This window comes from Tetranychus urticae, chromosome 3, assembly GCF_039701765.1.
Source record: "Tetranychus urticae isolate SD_2017Ah chromosome 3, NJAU_TeUrti_SD_1.0, whole genome shotgun sequence".
NCBI classification, from domain to species: domain Eukaryota; kingdom Metazoa; phylum Arthropoda; class Arachnida; order Trombidiformes; family Tetranychidae; genus Tetranychus; species Tetranychus urticae.
The window spans coordinates 943,737-960,914 of record NC_142960.1 but is presented as its reverse complement, the minus strand read 5'-3'; the positions used below and the strand labels follow the sequence as shown (position 1 = coordinate 960,914).

At 31.3% G+C, this 17,178-nt stretch overlaps 1 protein-coding gene and 2 long non-coding RNA genes across 4 annotated transcripts; 1 reads left to right on the top strand and 2 right to left on the bottom strand.

Annotated features, from left to right (window-relative positions):
- The first annotated feature begins 4,343 nt into the window (after positions 1-4,343).
- On the top strand, positions 4,344-6,461 carry LOC107369179 (uncharacterized). The gene is made up of 2 exons (XM_015937108.3): positions 4,344-4,696; positions 4,829-6,461. The coding sequence occupies exon 2, from the start codon at positions 4,949-4,951 to the stop codon at positions 6,047-6,049; it is 1,101 nt and encodes a 366-aa protein (XP_015792594.1). The 5' UTR covers positions 4,344-4,696; positions 4,829-4,948; the 3' UTR covers positions 6,050-6,461.
- A 1,821-nt stretch (positions 6,462-8,282) lies between these two features.
- LOC107369048 (uncharacterized) lies at positions 8,283-9,862 on the bottom strand. Its single transcript, XR_001570246.3, has 2 exons — positions 9,501-9,862; positions 8,283-9,398 (listed from the first exon to the last, which is right to left on the bottom strand). It is a non-coding gene; the product is annotated as an uncharacterized LOC107369048 (long non-coding RNA).
- A 4,571-nt stretch (positions 9,863-14,433) lies between these two features.
- On the bottom strand, positions 14,434-16,467 carry LOC107369046 (uncharacterized). 2 transcript variants are annotated; one of them, XR_001570245.3, is made up of 3 exons: positions 16,128-16,467; positions 15,867-16,041; positions 14,434-15,067 (listed from the first exon to the last, which is right to left on the bottom strand). It is a non-coding gene; the product is annotated as an uncharacterized LOC107369046 (long non-coding RNA). The 2 variants fall into 2 exon arrangements; XR_001570244.3 differs by having other exon boundaries at positions 15,867-16,038; positions 16,128-16,463.
- Between the last annotated feature and the right edge of the window lie 711 nt (positions 16,468-17,178).

Here is a 17,178-nt window from a genome sequence, read left to right as displayed (position 1 = left end):
GTCATTGGAGATGTTAACGCTACCAACCCATCATGGTCTTATACAATTAATCATACTAATGAAGATAAAGGAATACATCTTGCTAGTCTTCTGAGAAAGTACAGTCTTGAACCTGTGAGCAAACCTGACATCAACAATTACACCTTCATCAGTCATGCTGGCAAACACTTCTGGATTGATTTAATGGCCACGAATCTCCATTCCATCTTTAAAAATGTTATAATTAAACAAGAAATGCATGACACTGCTTCTGATCATAGACCCTTTTCCATATCAATCAGCATTACTGGAGCTAAAATAAAACTACCTAACAACAAAATTACCATTGTAAACAACAAATTACTGGTTCCAAAGGTAAATGAACTACTCTCAGTTCAACCAGAAATTGATGATATGCAGGACAAGGAAGAGCTGGAAATGCTGGTCAACCGAGTATTTATAAAAATGGTAAACATTGCAAATGAATCAAAACGAAAGATCATCATCAAAAACATCATTAATCAGCTTGCTGACGACTCCTTACTTAAGGAGAAAAAAAGACTCACTCAAATCATCAAGAGAAACAGAAATAGTAAATACCTAAATGACCAACTGATGATGATTAAACAAAAAATCAACAAACAAATCAAAGATAACATCAAGCTACAATTTGATCAGAGCAACATTGGTCCCATTAAATTATGGAAAAACATATATTCAATCTTCAAAATCAATGAAACCGTCTCACAAAAATTTCATGATAATTGCTCTCAAGAGATAGAGACCTACAAAGAAACCAACTTGGACAATCTTCTAAGGTACTCAAGCACTACACCTGAGCCGCTCAACCTAAAATCTCCTGATGTCATTAACATGGATCAACTGAAAGAAATGGTCAAAGGCTTAAACAACTCCTCACCTGGTCCTGACTCCATCAACAAAGCGGCTACTAAAGAGATAATTCTTTCGAACATTCACTTCTTTCATAGACTCTACAACGTCCTTTTCAACAACTCCATCTTTCCCAAATGCTGGAAAACCAGCTTAACCATACTAATACCCAAATCTGACAACATTAGAGTAAGAACTATTCAAACAATATCCAACTTTGGGAAAATACTTGAAATTATCATCAAAAATCAAATCCTTCAGATAATTCCCCCTGACTCCTTCTTGATACAGCACGCCTATCAAGCTAATAAGAGTGTTTCCTCCTGCCTCCTCTCCCTCCTCACCAACAACAAACTCGCCTTAACTCTTTTACAAACTGACATAGTTGGAGCTTTTGATCACATTGATCATAACTCCTTCCTTAAATTCATTGATGACCTGAATCCTAATCCTCTCCTTCTTAATATCCTCAAACACTAGATAGATCACAAATAATCTTTTCAGAGAAGAAAACATACTTTAAAAACAATGAGAAAGGTGTGCCCCAGGGCTCAATCCTGGGTCCTTTTCTTTTCATCATTGGAATTGATAAAATCCTAAATTACCTTCAATTTGAAAAATTTAACGATAAAATATCCCCTTCAGTATTTAGATACAGATTTGCAGCATATGCTGATGATATCTTCATCAGTCTTGTAGACCATAGATATCCATCCTACCCTGAGCTGCTAATAAACAAATCAAAAGAGATTATTAATGAAATCAACACACAATTGAATAGGATCTCCTTGTCTGCCTCACTGGAAAAATCAAGTCTTCTGGTGTCTGATAAGATACACAAAAAAATAGATCAAAGTTCTCTACCTTTCAGAATAGATACCAAAGCTAAATGCCTAGGTTTTCCGATCACTCATACCAAGCTCTTTGGCTCTTACACTGACACCAAAACATTGCTTCAAGAAGTTAAAACTTATATAAACGCCAATTTCAATAACTTAAACCTGCTCAAATCTTTACCTAATGAAACCCAAAAAATGATCATCTACTCCCTGCTCTACAGCAAAGTTACCCCCTATTCACCTCTTCTCCTTCCTACCCTTATTCAAATGCAATGCTTTAGAGACAGCTTAACTCTTGCCTGTACATCTGAATTCAATACGGCAGTTAATCTAAAAGGAAGAGACAATATCCTAATGGCATATGCTGCCTTAGGAATCAAACCACCATGGTTAATCTGCATTGAATCGGCAGTCTCGCAAATATTACAACTAAAACAAAACAACATACTAAAACTAACGGATGAACCCTATGATAGCATCAATCTACCGGTTCGATCAGATAAAATCTGGTACAATAACAACATCTATGCTACTCAATACACCAATGAAATTACTCAGAAAATATGGCAACAAAAAGTTAAGCAGAGACAAGAAGGACAAAGCATGTTACTGGTTCTACCTCAATGGAAAATCATATCTTCATTTAAAAGAATGAACCCAACCTTAAGACTACTAATGGGTACCTACAACTTCATCTTCCAGGGGAAAACCTGTGCGTGTGGACATCCAAAATTTGACAACATACACTTAATAGCCCACTGTGAAAAATACAATTCTGTAAGACCCCAACTACCTCGAAAACTACGGCACCTTACTGTTCCTCAATATGCCCTCATGTATCCCTTAAAATGCAAAACATTACTTGACGCTATTTGTAAAGATCTTGTACTCAATGAGAACTGTAACAATCAATCTGACTTAACTTCTATTCAATAAAATGTACCCATCAGCAGCCCACCCTTAGCTGCTGCCTCTCACAGAGGCGAAAGCCACAACATGGGAAAGTGTTAAATGGGTTGATTTCAACAAACAGATTTAATTACAATTTGTTTAATATTTGCCAAAAAAGTAGAAATAATTTTATAATGATTCTATTTCAATTATTATTTGGAGATAACAAAAACTCGAACCTCAGTGCAAACAAATCATTTCATTTATGAATCACGATAATTTTATTTATAAGGGTTTAGAGTTCAACAACAAATTGATAACTCATTTCGACGTTAATTCACGTTAATTTTGGTAGAGATTTCTAGATTATTAATCAGTTGATCAATATATTTTAACCATAAACATCGAAAAATTGAGTCATTGAGTTTTTAGTGAATAATATCTCAAAATGAAAACAAAAACAATATTGAAATTGGGTTTAGTCAATCCTCAGAAATAGCTGTTGAAACGATCGTTGAGAGATCTTTTCATTTCACAGTTAAATCTTCAATCTTCAATTTTTCCAGTTATCACTTCGGATTCCTTCATAACATAAGGTTGAGGAAAGATCTTTTGGTCAACCATTAATGATCACTGATTTGTTTCATTTTCAAATGGACTTTGGATGTGAGTCAAACAAAATACAAAATTGTGATGAAGGAAAAGTTAAAAGATTGAGACTTAAGTAAGAAGGTAAATGCTACTAGATGACACTAGTAGCAAAGGTCGAACGAACTTTATTTTAGAAACCGCAGCCAGCCAATTCATTGACGAATGGCGGATAAGAGTAAAAATATTCGTTGGCGGATGCTTAGCCGGCTAAGCCGGCGCTACAAAAAATCGGCGCTAAATCCGTTTAGCTATTGAATTGATTAAAAAAATCAGTTTCATTCATAATTTCAGGTGAACAAATGACACAAAAATCATAATCATCATAATTATTAGACAAAAAATCAAAATTTTCATGAATATAATTGAGCATAGTTAGTCGCATTGAGTTTATCAGGAGCTAATCGTAATGAATGATACAAAATCGTAAAATTTTTTTGAAAAAAGTTTGTCTGATTTTCCATGAAAGGCTCTTCAGTCACTCGAGCCATACAATCTTCTGCGGATTTCGAGCCGGCTCAGTCAGCAGATACATGGCTCTGGCTAAGCCATCATAAGCGTGGCGGATAAGCCAAAATTCATGGCTAGCTGCGGACTCTACTTTATTTACCTTGTTAACTGCATCTAGTAGCTCATAGGTACCGCTACTTTAACTGTTAAGCTAATCAGCATGCAACATTAATAAATCTTTGTCTCTCTTTATCTCTTGTTACTCGGTGTTTCAAAAGTTCGTGCTGGGGGTTTAAATGTTTTCCCTTTGCGTAAAAAATGATTTCTAGTTTTTTCTAATCACAAGGTTCGACTAATGTTTGCGCATTTCAAGTCCTTCCCATTTTCATCAACTTTTTCAACAGTCTGTACTTTTTGTTTTCTCCCTTACTCTCTGCTCTTTGTTTTTTCACCTCTTTTTCAATTGAAGTTGTAATTTTGTGTCTGTGGGCCAATCTGTTGGCCCACAGTTGTAACTATCTTTCATTCATATCACCATCACCATCATCATTGCTTTCATAGACATATCTTTCAACTCACTATTTTTTTTGCTATCAGCCGATAATACATAAAGAAAGATCAACAATTTGCTTCTTGTTTCTTTCCTAGTCTGCAGTTGAACTTGTTTCTCTTCTGCTCTCTTCTTGTCTCTCGTTTTTTAATAGTGTCAATTTCACTACACAATTGTAAACATTATTAATACATTTACTTTGTGATCATAATTTGTTGACTTAATGTTTTTTTAACTTGTTTACCTATTTTACTTGCATTTCACTCATTTGCTTTCTCTTCGTTTACCTCGTGAATTTTAAATGAATAACTTGCTCCCAAGCCAGATTATTGGGTACTTTAGTTAATGGCCATTAAATGGAGTTACCATCGCATTATCTGCAACTTCACTTGAATTTAGTCTTGGATTTACTAATTATTATGGTTAAATTGTGATAACAAACCAAAAGGTAATATTTCTATCAATGTATTTGTTTCAATTGTAACCCAGCATCAAGTTTTGATTGATTTATTTGGTTTTAATCCATTTTTTTATTTACTTTTCTCACTTTCCCTCTTTTTAAAAATTACTTGTCCTACAGCATAAGGTGTTCAGTTGGTTATCACCTTATGAATATCGCCATTATATCCACTAGTCACCTTCACTACCTTTACCATCATCATCTTCACCCTCCTCATCTTTTGTTATTACCGGTTAACAAATGAAATCTTTGAAAGATTTAAGTTCGCCTCGTCCATCAACCATATCATATACTCCATCATCACCTTCACCTGTAGAGAAGATACAACGAAGCTTATCAATATCATCATCTCGTTCCTGTGAAACTAAACAATTGCTCATCGTCGATGCCGACAGTGTTTCACTTTCAACGAAAACCTTCTGTCGTTCACGGATTGGTTACTTAATAACATCTCTGGTTCTATCAGCAGCTTACCTTCTCCTAACTCAAGTACTTATTGGTTTATCGGTTGAACACGTATTAATTGCCTTATTATTTACTCTATTATACAATGGAACCAGTACAACGCGTAAATTTATCATCGGTTTTAGTATATTCATCGTTTATTGGATAATCTTTGATTATATGAAGGCATTCCCAAATTATAGACTCCGTCCAGTTGCCATTCAAAGTCTTTATTCACTTGAAAAATCACTCTTTGGCCTATGCATTAAAGGAACCAGGTATACTCACAATGAATTCTGGCGACTCAAGGCAACCCCAGCATTAACTTTAATGTCGGGTTTATTTTACTTAACTTGGATCCCATTACCATTATCATTTGCGGGTTACCTTTTCTTTTCCAAAAAACGCAAAGCCTTCATTCATTTTTCATTGAATTTCCTCTTTATCAACTTAATTGGCTTCGCTATCTACTATATTTACCCTTCAGCACCTCCATGGTACATAGAAGAACATGGATTCTGGTTTGATCCGGACACAACTCCATCACCAGGACGTTTAAGGGATTTTGATTCAATCATTGGTTGGCCATTATTTGGTTTAATCTATTCCAAAAGTTCCAATATATTCGCCACAATGCCTTCCCTTCATGTTTCTTATCCATCATTAGTCACATTTTATGGACTCAAATTGAGACTCCCGTTACCATCAATTATTATATTTATAATTATAACAACTGGTATCTCCTTTTCCGCTGTCTACACCTCGCATCACTATATTTTAGATGTACTTGCAGGAATAACTACAGCTTCCTTAGGATTTGCAGTTTTTACATTTTTCCTTCTTCAAAGTGTACTTTTTTCTAAATTTGTAAATCTTCTCATCAAAGAAACAAGATGATGTTGATCTGCAACAATCAACTTCCCAAAGACCAATAGTCTGAATTAAGCCACTTCGAGTCAAGTCAAATCAAGTCGTATGTACCAGAAAACAATACACACAAAGACCCATCCTTAACCCATAAAAACTACCAACACAAATACACAACATGAAGAAGAAAAAACTCGAAAAAAAAGATATTATACATAGATTATTGTTATATTATTATTACTATTATTATTATTTTGTTGTTACTTCGTCAACATTTTAACTACAATGTTATTAAGAAAACGAAATCCCAAAATGAAATGTAAAATGTATACAGTTGCTTTACAAAATTTTTGCTTACTTTTCTTCCTTCCTTCCTTTACATGTAAAAAGATGAAAAATTGTTATTTGCATAAACTTGCTTTTGCTTTTGACAAAAAAATAATATCACATTTCCATTGTTTTATAATCATTATGAACAATTTAGCTAATCTATTCAATAGAAACAGAATTTTATTAACCTGAAAGATAATCACAATTGGTCCCGCAAAATGATTTACTGTGAATATTTGAAATACTTCAAGTTGTAATCATGAAAATAAACCATTTAGCTCATTGTTCATAGCTTTTCAAATCAATTAAGAAGCAAATTGCAATTGATAAGCTAAATAATGACTATCTGTGACTCAAAATAATACCAATTTAATCTCATCCTGGTTCAAGTTAAATATTGAACAAGCAAACAGATAAATGGTAATATCGTATGCACAAGAAGATTGATTGATTTACTCAAGTGGAATTAACAATCAAACATGATTATTGATCAATCTATAACGGCCATAATGATGATAACCAGGATTATTTGACTTAAGTCTCAACATTTCTCATTGTCTAACAACTAATTAATTAATTTCAAATTACTCTCAACCATTCAGGTTAATCCAAAAGGTGAAGCAAAAGATATTGAAAGGAAAATATTATGAGTCAAGAATCGTCTTCTTACCTCTTCTATTTACCTTATCATATTAAACTTTTGCTCATCATCTTCTGGTAACTCAAGGATTCTCAGAAGACAAAAAACCTCAACAGATTTACCATTAAGCCAAGCTTTGTAACCCAATTCAGGGTTTGCCAAGAAAATTTAAATTTAACAAATCAAATCTTGCAAGTCTTTCATCTCTGTCTGCCTGAGTCAACCTTTATTGTTTCCGGTTCCTTCTTTCACATATTTAAAAGTTCATTAAATGAATATTCAGAGAAAGAGAAGAGAAAAAATGAGTCAAAAAAAGATAAAGACTCTTGAAATAAGCAAAAACCTTTTCAACAACTGCTTTATGTAATGGAAAATATTGAACATTAAATCTAGAAAGTTTCATCGTTATAATCATCAAATATTAACTTTAATGATTACTCTTGTAAGACTCAAGCTTATCTGACATTAACCATGATTATTCAATTAGTTATATAATTTGAATGACAACTTGAACTGAGAAAATGCAGAATCTTTTCCTAATAATAATGAAACATTGTTTGATTGCATTTAAATTGAAATGGTTCTCATCAATTATCTACTTCTAATCGTTTAGCAAATATTTACAACTTCAAAAAGGGTTGATTAATTGATCAACTCTTGATAAATATCAAACAATTTGATTCAATAGCTGACTCTGATTAATTTGTCAAGCCAACAATTGAATGTCATTATTTTCCTGGAAACTGTTTTTAAAAAAAGGTCAAAATTGAATCTAAAAAATCCAAACAAATAATCAATCAATAAGTTGGTCTATAAATTTCTCAGGTTTCAGTGTTTTCAATGGGAATATACAACTGTTTCAACCAAAAGGTATCTGGTTCTTGAAACCATGAATTAGGTTGAGTAAAATTATCGACTTGTTCGATAGCCTTTCAGGAAAATTTCAATCAACAAAATGAACAAAAAGTCAACAAATAATAATGTTTAGTTGAATTGAATGTGAAAAGGTTAGTCAACTCACGAAGTCTAACACAATCAATGTAATCATTTCCAACTCCCTGCAAACATTTGAATATAATATTGATAAAATAATACCTTTTAGTGGGCTTACAGTCAATTAAACATTGAAAGAAGCAAAATTTCCATTCAACATCAAGTTCGGTTCATATTCAATTCTGGTTTACCTTCAACATTCAACATCAACTTTTTACTTATTAAAAGCATTACTTAAAACAGTTTTACTTACAACTTGAGCTTCATTCACTATAATTGACTTTCTTTGTTTTTCAATGGATCAACATTGAATTACTTTATTCACATCAATTAACCTTGTTACATTCATCTTTTTATACAATTAACTTGTCAACTTTGACTTTATAATTAACAAATTATACATTAATTAACACTAAAATGACCATTGAAAGACATTTTTTGCTTCAATTCACTCAAGCTTCATCGAGGATTGATTTTATTCATTTCAATCTTTTATGAATTATAATTACGGTTCAATCTTTGCTCCTGAATTTGTATCAATAATTGTAATTATCATTTGGATCATTTCGAGTTGAAAGGTTCAATTTAAGAGGACAATTAAAAAAATTTAGCAAAAAATTTCAATTTGCGTTGAAAGCCTTCGTTTTCTGGTAAATCATTATAAATGCAGAAAGGTTTTGATCAACAATTTGTTTCATTATGGTAAATAGTTATTTAAGTCTTCCTATGTACCATTCATCAAAAGCATTTCTTATGCATTACTTGAATTGAGTAAAAATAGTTGAAAATAATCCTACAAAAGTTACAGTTATTGTATATTATTGTGTTTCTGTTTCATTGTTGGTAAAGGTAAACACCAATTCATCATGTTCATCTGTCACTATTAACTTAAATGAGTGTCCATTCAGGTTATCCAGAGAGGGTGGTAATGGATGATGAAAATAACAATGAATATGGGGAGAAACAAGATTGATAAGGAATGGACGTTGAATAATCATGAATAACTAAATTGTTGACAGTTTCCATGAATGTTCAAGATTGCAGACCATTTTCTAGACATTATGTACACACATAAATATATGTATTCTGTTCAATTTATGTCTCATTGTGTCAACCAACAGATAACTGTTGAGAGTTGTTCTCATTTCTTTTCCATTTTATTCTTATCCTGTTCTTTATAACCTAAGATCAACCATGCATTCAATATGTATTAACCTAAAGTAGAGATGATACAAGAAAAAAAACAGCCAACAATTTGGAATCTTGATTGGCATTGAACTTTCAGTTTCTCTGCCAGAATCTTGATCACCAGAATCCTCTTTATCCTCGGCAGCATCTTGAAAAAAAGGCTTTCTCATCAAAAATCATGTCAACATCATAAAGGTAATTCGTCTTTGAACATTGCTGCATTTATCACTGTTGGGTTAAAAGTTGAAAAAATAAAATTACCAAATATATGTAACATTACATTTTTAATGCACTTAAAGCTCATTGATCAATGATGATGAGATATTTTACCTTTTTTTAATTCAATTAATGTAACCAGTTTAAATAATGTACATAAAGAGTACACATATTTAGGTTCACAGAGAGCACATGATATATATCTTGTTGAGCAAGTAGAAGAGCCGAAAATTGATTTCCCTCGCATTTATTCACCATTAATAATAGATTTGGTGAAATATTTTGATCGATTGATGTAAAACAATGATGTATACAGTATAAAATGGGGTAAAATAATCACACAATTAAATAATAAAATACGAATTGATGATAAAAAATTAATTTATTACACAAAACAAATATGAAGTCAATTACATTTTTAACTGACCCAACCAGATAAATTGGTGGAAATAGTCTCACAATTGTCAGATGTTGTTAAACTTAAGTCATTAGGCTATTTACACGACAAACCTTATTCTTACAGTTACTTTTAATTTTAAGATTGGCTTTTTTTTGCAATTTTATTTATATTGTTATTTTTCCCCATTTATTGATTATACAATCGTTTAAATCTTGGACATTAATTTTAACGTTTAATGTGTTTCAGTCTGGTTAACGGAAAAGACCAATTTACTTATTGATACATTTGAAGGTTGTGTATGTGTTACTATTTGGTGTAAAAGCAAACACTCTTAGTGTTTTTATTTTATTCACAACTAAACTGATTGATTGATTGTTTGCCAATTTCTGTTCACAGTCAACTTTGCATAAATTATTTCATCTTATTAACCTACGCCAACAATTTCACTTTTAAAACCCGATTATTTTCAAACCCATACCAGTTAATTTAGCTAATTGTTTCACCTTCATACTTGAATCCTCCTTCCTTGTGGTTAAACCAGTAAATCATCAAAATAACTCGTCATATTCACTGTAAATCATTGGACTTTAAATATAAGATAAATTATTGATGAATGTGCTTTAAATTACAATCTAAAGTCTCTGTGAATTGAATTTAAAAGTGCCTCAACAATCAAACATGCAACCCAACCCGAGCTTCAAATGACTTGAAATTGACTTCACCTAACATCACCAGAAACCCAGCTAAACATTTTTTAATGAGATATTATTGAGATTAATTGTTTACCTTGAAGTGTAAATTGCTAGACAGAAGGAAGAGAGAAAAATGTTTATTAAAATAATTGGGTTTAATTCAACTATCTGTTAATTAACTTGCATTAAAAGCAAACAACTCGAGTCAAGTTGAGTAAAATATATAAACAAAAATATCCTTCCTTCAGTATATCTGAATGGTTGTAGTTTTTATATCGATTTATATCCAATGTTTCGTTTAATGATTCCTTTCTCACAATCAATTGATAATCATTGATCATATTAGTTTTTTTCTCAATCAACTTACCTTTGATGAAACTTACAACTCATAGTTGTTGGTCAATTTGATGATCGACCAAATAATATCAATAAAATGTTAATAACAATAGTGAACTAGTTCATTGCAATCTATTAGTAATGGTAATAGTATTGGCAATTCATGTGATTGTTACAACTTGAATGAGAATCCATAAGTAAAGTTATTATTTAGCAATCAAATGAACTGCCCATTTCCTGTTCAGTTACCCTGAAACCTCCTCCAAATGTGTATAATAATCTGAAGGCGATCGATAAATTATCGATGAAGATTGTGAGTCAACAAAAGTAAATTTTCATTTTTGTCTTTACATGTTCAGTTGATCAATTACAAATCAAAAAGCAATTTATTTTCTAGGTTGACTCAGCAACCACACCTAATCATCAATTTAAAAGGATCAAAAGGTAATGATGAATTCATGAGAGCAACACCAGAATCATGGTTATATCTTACAAGATTGAAACCTCCCAGAGTTTCCTTCAATGTCTCAACATTTAATAACATCTACACGAATCTCAATGATTAACCATTTACTCTTTTCAAGTAAATCATTTAAAGTTTCAACAATCGACCATTAATTCAATAATTCACTACCTAAACAACTAATTGGAACCTCCTTTATGATAATCAAAATTAATGTTCATCTTTAACTTGTTGCAAGTGTCAATTACAGTGAACCTTTTTCCAACCAACAGTCAACTCTAAATGCACTTGCAAATGAAAAATTTGTAATTACAAAGAATTGATCACAATTTTATCAGAAAATTTCTAATCCAAAATCAAGAGCAGATGATAGAGAAACTATCAAAACACGAACATTTTATTATCAAATTCATTTACTCAACTTTCTTCTTCATTCTGTCTGAATGTCTCAAAATTTCTTGACAACATTGTCAGTAAACTAACGGTTTAACGATATTTGAACAGACAAAAAGTGTCTCATTCAATCGCTCTGGTGTTCCACTCATTTGCTGTCTAAAAACAAGTTTTATTGTAAACCAAAATATGTACTCATTTGGACCGTCAATGTTCTTGTAAAGTCTAGGAAAATTCCCTTCTTTTATCGAACTCTAATCAAGATTTTGATTTATCTAATCATGATCGAAATAACTGAGCAACAAATGATTCTTGAGTGAATTAAACAAAATGAAAACGCTCACAACGTCAATAGCCTGATAGAGACTTGTAACTTAACCAGAAATGGTTGCTATTATTGATGAATAGTTAAAATGACATTCTTTTCGAATCTTCATTCAATATCGTGATTTGTTAAGCAAACAATCAAAATTATTAATGATACAAGTGGAACCCGATCAGTTAACCCAAGTCTTGTAGTGATACAAACTAGAGCGAGCGTAAAACCAGCGCATTGAAGAAACCCTCAGCGTTTTCTTGGATTTAACCCAATAATTTTCATTCAAGCAGCAGTATCCATAGCTGCTTCAACAATAGTCTTGACCAGATTATACGATTTTTTAAGATTTGTTGCTCAGTGTTTTAAAGGTTAATTGAGTTAGGCAGGTAAAAGATATCTTTTTGTTGCTGGAATCTAAATGAGCGAGTAACGCACATAACTGTTGGTATTAAATTAGATTAATTGACAATGAATGTCCATCTTTACAATATCAATTGTAACATTGTTGAGTTAATGTTATTAATACAAAGCAATAACATTACCAAAGGCAAAAAATGTAAACAAAAACTGGTCAATGTTAACCCAAAAGCACTAAATTAAATGAAATTGAATCACTTACGGATTATTAAACAATTGAAAGGTGAATTGTTTGAATGGTCATGAGAAAGGTATCAGGTAAAGTCTCTAAAGGTTTGCTGTTATTAATGATGAGAAAAATACTCGAAGGACAATGAATGATTTTGATTAAAAGGAAATTGATTAAGATTAAAGTTGTTTGACAAGGGAAAAAAGGTAATTCAGTTAAAATGATATAAACATGAGAGTTAACATGATATTGATTCTGTTTTATATCCTAACATGTTCCCACCCAACAATGAAACTTTCATCATGTTAATCATCATCATCAACAACATCAAAATCATTATCTTCATAAACCTTTCATCGTTTTACCAGTTAGGATTGTCTTGTTTGTTTCATTTGTGAAAAGCAAGTAATGAACAGAAAAAAAGAGTCGAAAAACTGTTTCCATTCATCAATACATTTAATTTTAAACGTTAATGACTTGAATTGGGCTTAAATTGTTAGAAATGAGAATTAACTAAATCCATTTTACTTGTCAAATTATCATCAAGACTGTTAATTTGATGAAAATTTCACTATTTATGAGTTGATGAAATGAAATTGCGTGTGACATTGAGACATCTAATGTCAAGGTTTATTGTGCTTCAATGGGTAAACATTTCAAATTTTGTTACATCTTTTGTTTAGGCTTTTTTATTATCACAATTAACTTGTCATTTAACCAACGGTTTATTGTAACCCAAGTCTCATAAACTGACAATCGTTCATCTCTTCAGGTTCAATCCAAGTTCAGGATCAAGTTGACTTCAAATTCATTGAATAATCCATCATTTACATCGTCTTTTAATCAGCTGTCTTTCTTGTATCTTTTGTTTCAATTTCATTTTCAAAGATATTTATTTCATCCTTTTTATGATTTATTTTCAATTTTATTGGCTATTTTCATGGTCAATTGTTTAAACCTGTTAACAATTGATTTGATTGTTTGAAAATGTTAACCAATTGATGGAAATTTGTTTTGCTTTTGTTCAACTGTGAATTTATACTTTCATCAAATTTCACTTTTATCTGTTTCAAGCTGAATAAGGTTTACGATTTTAATTTCATTTGAAGCAACATTGTGATTAAACTGCTAGCAAATCGGTGATTAATTGTTTTATTGTTGATGCAACATTGATTTTGATTGTCAATGTTAACATTGACCATAAAATAGTCATTTGAAGAGTTGAAATAACCAGAAAAGGGTAAAACAACTAACCAACCATTACAAATGATCGACTTTATGATGAAAATGGAAATGATTGTAATGCTCGACTATTAAATTACAGTCAATAATTTAATCAATTGCTCATTGAATCCTCTAGATTTAGGTAAATCCTTTCGTCTTTCAATTTTTTCAGCTTTAACTCATTTCTAATCGAGATTATTCAATACTAATTCCTCGTGATTTACATTCCGATTTGCTCAAATTGATTAGTTTCAACAGGAAACAATCTCAATGAAACTATTTGCCTATTTTTAGTGTTCATTTAACTCTGTAAATTGTTCATTTATGGAATTGGGTTGATTGCAACTAAATAGGAATTTGATTTTCAATCTCTTGCTTGAAAAACAGATGAAATGCTCAATCATTGTATCGATAGATTTGATCATTTTTATAAGAAACTTTATTTACCTGGAAATAACATCTCATGTTTTCATGTTTACTAATGACTATTGTAACGATGTATCAAGTTTTTGGGTTATTTCAGGTCTAAATGAGATTGAATTTTGTAAATTTTCTGTATCATTTGATGATGAATTTATGTCATCTAGTCAAATTCAGCAACTCATTGAAATTGAATATCACGTTCAAGGTTGGATAATTATGTTCTGGGCTTTTTTTAATTGTTATACAGGTTATGTATAAACTGTACATAAATAAAAGTGATTATTAATAATTTCGAGTTAGGCTTACATCAGGCCTTTAACAGATTTATAATTAGTTTCGGTAAATGTTGTCTATGGAGGATTATGTGCTGTGTTTTTACTGTATTTTTAGATGACAAGTTAATCGAAGCGAATAGACTGGAATCAACGGGGAAATTATGATGAAACATATTGAACAGATGAGTTAGAAACAATTATAATAATGATACAGATGATGATGATAGCTGTTAATGAGGTTACCAACGATACGAAATCAGGCCAAATGAATTACCAGAAGTGTATCTTTGGTGCTTTTGTGCGCTTTGTTTTGTCAACAGCATTTCCTTGATTTTAGTAACATTTCATCGTTAAAGCTCGTTATGGTAATCACATAATCAATTGATTGCTGGATCGGCTTTCATCATTAGAAATTTGGATTGACAGTAAACATGACTTTTTGGTTTATCAATGTTGATTCAGCTATAATTGAAATTTGGTTGGCTTGGTTAATCTGGTTTATTTGGCCATTTGGTGATCCTCCGATTGATTGATGAACTTGCTTTGTTTGACTTCAGTCTATTGTTGGTTCTGTAAAAGGGCAAAAATAAAAACATTAGCTAATTGATTGTAAGTTAATTGCGTCAATTGTCTTAAAACATTAGATTTTAGCGTTTTAGATAATATGTTTTTGTATGCACTGAAGATATAGTAATAAAAAGCAAACATTGATCAGGTTGCGAGCTTTTTTCTAACCAGAATATCGATTGAATATATTTCCAAGAAATAACAATAGTCATGGTATTCGTGTTATGAACATACAGTGCTTGGATGGTTCAGGTTATGACATGTAAACGATTTGATGGAAGATTACTTGAGTTTCTTGAGAAGGCGAGTGTCCATACAAAAGATGAAATGCTGATTGTTCAGGGTCTCTCAAATTTTTAAATGTACTGACGAGACTGAATGAAGTCAATGGAGGACTCATTGTGCTATTGACTTTCTATCCCTGATTTGAATGACTTACAAGACTGATGAGTCTATTTTTTTGTACAAGATCAATAATGGGGAAAGCTATCTTATGGTTTGTTCAGTCTCATGGGATGAATAGAATCATTACTCATTCGGAGTGAGAAAACAGAGTAATCGAATTTTCTGGATTTCTCTAAATAATTGATTCACATTAAAGTTTAAATTGTTGAAGAGACATTCGTTTGGGTTTAGGATGACATGGAAACAAATCATCAGGCAAAATTAAGGACCAATGTACACACATGAAAATTTGTGGTTAATTTCATTATCATGTACAACCTGAATGTGAAACATCCTTGAGGTATAACAGCTATCAACCAGGTTAGAAGATTAGATATGGAAAATTAATGTTGAGTACCTCTTTAGACCTTTTCTCAGACTTTGTTATTCACAATTGTTATCAGTTTGTTGATTGATTCTATTCCAATGGTTATAATCTTGACGATTTAATTGCTTTGCACGCAAAACTGCCAACGTAGAGGACTTAGACAAGATTTCTTTATTGCTCTTCATGTATCGTTGGATTATCGCTACTAGACAAAAACAAATTAAAATATTTACTCATTTTACTCTTTTTTTACCAAGAAATGATATCAGATTATAATTATAATGTACTTACATTTTAAGTTCATAGTTTGGAAGCAATTATTTTTAGATTATCAAGAAGTCGTCATCTTAATGATTAAAAATAACGTAAATATGTAAAATATCCGCTGGTGAAAACTGGACCGGTTTGAACAAAAACATTTTCAATAACTTGCATCTTTAGGTATTCGCGTAATATCTTTGCTATGTATGTTCCATCTGTATAAACATTCAAGCATTAATCATTTTTGTGGAAGATTAACAATAAACGTGAATTGAATAATTAAACTGAGAAAATTGAATAATTAATTGGAAATTGTTTAATAAAAATACGATTAGATGATAACATGAAACAGTAAAAACAATACTACAAAAAGTTAAATTGGCAAACAATAGATGGCACTCGGAGCGATTTGGTTAAAATTTAATTTAACCGTTTTCTTGGTTTTTGGTTTGTAATTTAATTTGATTAAAATCAATTATTAATGTCTCTATCTGTTTCTAAGTTACTTTGAAACTCTATGCTTAGTTTTCATATGGAATTGAAAGCGACTAATCGACTTTCTTGAATTAAACAAAACATCTGATCATGGATCCACAGCTAAAATTATCTAAAGGTAGGGAAAATATTAATCAAATTAAAATGCAAACAAATCAGAACCAAATGATAATAACCAAATTTGAATAAAGAAAAATGACATCTTAAGACATTCGATATCAATTTTAGATCACTGGCAGCCTCAGAGACACATAAAGGGTTCCTAAGAAATAGTGGGAATGGATTCAAATGTAAAAACAACGGTTTTCAACAAGGATATTAAAAAAAGATTGCTCTTTTGATGAATTTGAAACTTAAAGTAGACTTAATTTCGTGAATTAAATATGCTCAATAAGATCGAACGCGATGCTCTCGCGGAAAGAATTATTTCATTTTACTGTAGTTCTGGTGAATTTGATTCTAAAGTGACCTGGCAACATTTCAAGCTCGAAGGAATTCCAAGTTCAACATTTTACCGCATAATAAAAAGGTATAATGGTGAGAAAAGAGTGAAAACAAATTTTTCCCCAGGTCGACCAGTGAAAAT